At 61.5% G+C, this 3,945-nt stretch overlaps 1 protein-coding gene across 1 annotated transcript in view; it reads right to left on the reverse strand.

Moving 5' to 3' along the window:
* KLC3 (kinesin light chain 3) overlaps positions 1 to 2,521 on the reverse strand; it is a 7,625-nt gene extending 5,104 nt beyond the window's left edge. The window contains exons 1-2 of the mRNA XM_044435454.1: positions 2,231 to 2,521; positions 1,714 to 1,941 (exon numbers count right to left, since the gene is read on the reverse strand). Coding sequence (XP_044291389.1) covers positions 1,714 to 1,941; positions 2,231 to 2,521 — 519 coding nt within the window. The remainder of the gene's footprint in view (positions 1 to 1,713; positions 1,942 to 2,230) is intronic.
* Between the last annotated feature and the right edge of the window lie 1,424 nt (positions 2,522 to 3,945).

The raw sequence follows: 3,945 nt of genomic DNA on the forward strand, positions 1-3,945 counted from the left end.
ATTAGGGTTAGGGGTCTGCACCAGGGTAGGGTTAGGGTTAGGAAAACGAGGCATCCTGGTACGATTCTGATGGTTGGAATCTGTTTAGAATGGGCAGAAAGGATGAGCTGTGCAGAAAAAGCTACTCCGGGAAGGCTTTTTCAAAATCTCCCACTTTTCAGTGGAACTTTACCCCCATATTAGGGTTAGGGGTCTGCACCAGGGTAGGGTTAGGGTTAGGAGAACGAGGCGTCCTGGCACGATTCTGATGGTTGGAATGTGTTTAGAATGGGCAGAAAGGATGAGCTGTGCAGAAAAAGCTACTCCGGGAAGGCTTTTTCAAAATCTCCCACTTTTCAGTGGAACTTTACCCCCATATTAGGGTTAGGGGTCTGCACCAGGGTAGGGTTAGGGTTAGGAGAACCAGGCATCCTGGCACGATTCTGATGGTTGGAATGTGTTTAGAATGGGCAGAAAGGATGAGCTGTGCAGAAAAAGCTACTCCGGGAAGGCTTTTTCAAAATCTCCCACTTTTCAGTGGAATTTTACCCCCATATTAGGGTTAGGGGTGTGCACCAGGGCAGGGTTAGGGTTAGGAAAACGAGGCGTCCTGGCACGATTCTGATGGTTGGAATGTGTTTAGAATGGGCAGAAATGATTTGCAGCACAGAAAAAGCTGCTCAAGGAGGGCTTTTTCAAAATCGCCCTATTTCCAATGCTATTTCAGCCCTACATTAGGGTTAGGGGTGTGCACCAGGGTAGGGTTAGGTTTAGGAAAACAAGGTGTCCCGGCATGATTCTGATGGTTGGAATGTGTTAGAAGTGACAGAAATAATGAGCATTCTTAATGTTATACTTCATCAATTAATATAACATCTTTCTTGAAACAAATTATATGCCAAAGAGGCAGGAAAGCTTGGATGGACCTTCATTTTCTGGTTCTCACTGGGTCCCCAGAATCAGTAACAGGACCCGGCCCTTCACAGATCTGGGGTTCTGCAGACTGCTGCCTTCCCCGTTGAGTGTCCCTAATTTCCAATTTTTGCCCAGCCTTTTTGCCCAGCTTGATTTGCCCACCCTTTATGTCAGATCCTTTTCGTATTTCCGGTGTGAGGTGAATTTTAGCCTCTCAGTTCTTAATAAATTGGGACATTGTTGTTGTATGTCAAGCTGACACCTGAGAATTTGTTAGAAAGCTCCAACAAAATCATCTTGGGACCTCAAGTTAACTCATCCCTTCTTGATTTGCTTGTTCTCCCTTCACCGGTCCCAGAAAACGTGGATTTTGGGGCATGGCCACCTTTCCCCGGAGGCCTTTGGACCTAGTCCCACCCTGAAGTTCAGGCTTGGGGTTCCACAGCATTTCTGCAGAGCGTGGACCTCTCTTGCCCGCCCTTCTTCTCCCGCGTTGAATTTCACGCGTAGGGAGATGCCCCCTCGCCCGCTGCACAGCGCCGGACGCACTGGGGGCCCTTGCGGTGTTTCAAGGTGGAATAAGGAATGCCAGAACCTGACCTCACAGCTCCTCTGGGAAATGTATTTTCGGTGCCGGGGCTCTGCTGTGGAACTCAGCGGGGAAAGGGCCCGTCCGGGCACGGGCAAGGTGGCCCACGGACGATCAGCCCCGTTCCCACCGACCCCTGGCCTCGGCCAGGGCTCGCTGGCCCCGGAAGGGCAGCCAGAGCCTCGAGCGGGGCCGCGGCCCGGGCACCCCTTCCCGCCCAGGGGCCACACCTGCTCCGCCCGGGGGTCGTACTGCTTCAGCTGGGTGAGGAACTCCAGGTGCTTCTTCTCCTCCTCCAGCTGCGCCACGGACTCCTCGCTGTGCTGCAGCCGCAGCTGGGTCACGGCCAGCTCCTCCCGCAGCCACAGGTTCTCCTGGCCCAGGCGCTTCACCTGGGCCTGCAGCTTCTGCTTCTCGGCCTCCAGGGCCCCGATGTGGGAGGACAGGGAGAGCATCATCTGCGGGGGGGAGGTCTTCTCCAGCTCTGGATCTCCAGCCCCCCACCCCGTGCGCACGCACAGCACCCCCTGGCTGTCCCTGCCACCTCCGCGGGTCCCCCCCCCGCAGCGGAAGCATCCCCCCCCCCCAGCAGCTGCCCGCCTGCCGAGGTCCTCCCAGCGGCCCGAGTGTGCAGAACGCCAGGACGGCCCCGGACGGCACAGCAGCTTGGCCAACCGCCACAGGACCGGGGCAGCCGGCCCAGCCCAGCCCAGAGGGCCGCTCTGCCCCCGGCCAGCAGCAGGGTACCTGCGCCTCCGCGATGCCCAGCTCGATCCCCTCCAAGCTCTTGCAGACCAGAGCGTGCTTCTCCTCCAGGAGCTCCAGGGCCTGCAGCTCCATCGACTCAGCCTCCGCCGCCTCCCGCTCACCCAGCCGCTGCTGATCCCTCAGCAGCGCCTCCTGCAGCCGGTGCCGGACGCTCCTGTTCTCGCCCCGCAGCGCCTCCAGCCCCTTCATCGCCTGCCGTGTGTACATGATGAGGTCCTCTGCCGCCATGCTCTCCAGCTGGCTGTGGCCCAGCTCCACCGTGACGGACATGGTGGGCCCTGTCCGCGGGTGAGAAAGCGGTCCCGGGGGGCAGGCGTGTGTCTGTTCCCTTCCAACACTTCGCTTCTGCGAGGAGGAGGAGATGCCCAGGTTCAGGCCTGGCTGGAAGCCCTTCCCTTAATCCCACCACTGCGGACAGTGCAAGCACTCTGCACTTTCTCAGAGGTGCTCCTGGCTTGGACTTCAGGGTCCGTTAATCATGAAGGAATACTGACAAGAGATGGGGGAAGAACATTTCTGGGGAGTTTTGTCTTCCCCACACTGTGTTAAAAGGCAAGCCGAACTCAGAAATGTTCAGGGGAGGCCTATGTATGTATGTATGTATGTATGGAATATTTGTGGTCCTGGAGACAAGTTCAGGCAGCCACCGCCTGCAGGAGCTGCTCCGCCAGGCGCCAGGGCCGCCGTCCCGAGAGAAAGCCTCTTGGATCCCAGTCTTCCCATGGCGACCCACCAGGGGCCGCACGGCAGGGCCACAAGCAGGCTCTCCACCCCACTCGTGTCCCCGGTGCCCGACTGGGCCACGGAAGTGCCACGCAGCCGTCAGGACTGGCAGTCACCGGAGCCTTCCACCCCCGCCGGGTCAGGAAGCCCTTCCTGGACCTGCCCGCGAGAGGGCTGCTGCCGAGGTGCGGGGAACAAGGGGGCCATTCCTCGGAAAGATGTGCTGCAAGTCGTCCCACGAGTTCCACCTACGGAGGGGGGGCATGCGGACCCCCCTTCCTGCCACCTGTGAACTGGCACTGCCCGCAGCAAGCTGCTCTGCCGGGGAATTAGCAAGGGACAGCGCCTGGCGGGGGGGGCTGCGCTCTCCTCCGGCCAGTGGTGCCAGAGGCGAGGAAGGTGCCTTGGCGAAGTGGCCAGGGGGGCGGGGACGGAGCCCCTCCGGAGCCGGGGATGGCCGGGCGCCTGTCGCGGGGCTGGCCGGCCGGCCGGGGACGCAGGGCTTGCCAGGGCGTGATGCGGGAGGGGACGAGGCAGCCCGGCCCCGCCGTGCCCGGGCACATCGCAAGCTTGCTCGCCTGGGCGTGTGCCACCCCGAGCACTTACATCAGCGCTCCCCGAAGTCGGGCGCCTGCCCCCCGGAGCCACCGCTTGCCCTGCTCCCGGCAAGGCCTGGCCGGACCTGGATCCGGCCGCAGGAAGCGAGGAGCGCCCCCCCCGCACCGCTGGAAGGGCCAGAACTCCCACAATCCCCCAGCTGCCCGTGCGAGCTGGGCTGCGCGTTGGGAGGGCGCCAGAAACTGCTGCCCAGCAGAGCCGGGGTTCAAGCCCCGACCCAAGCAGGGGCCGCGCGGTTCCCACGGCTCCTTAAGCGGAGGCGAGTCGCCCGGGAACCGCCTGGCGCCGCGCCGCAGCCCCCTTCCCCCCGCGGGCGCCCGCATCCCGGGCGCGCGCCCGGAGCCGAGGGGCCG

The sequence above is a fragment of the Varanus komodoensis genome, unplaced genomic scaffold (genome assembly GCF_004798865.1).
Source record: "Varanus komodoensis strain SLA01 unplaced genomic scaffold, ASM479886v1 scaffold29_3, whole genome shotgun sequence".
In the NCBI taxonomy this organism is placed as follows: Eukaryota; Metazoa; Chordata; class Lepidosauria; order Squamata; family Varanidae; genus Varanus; species Varanus komodoensis.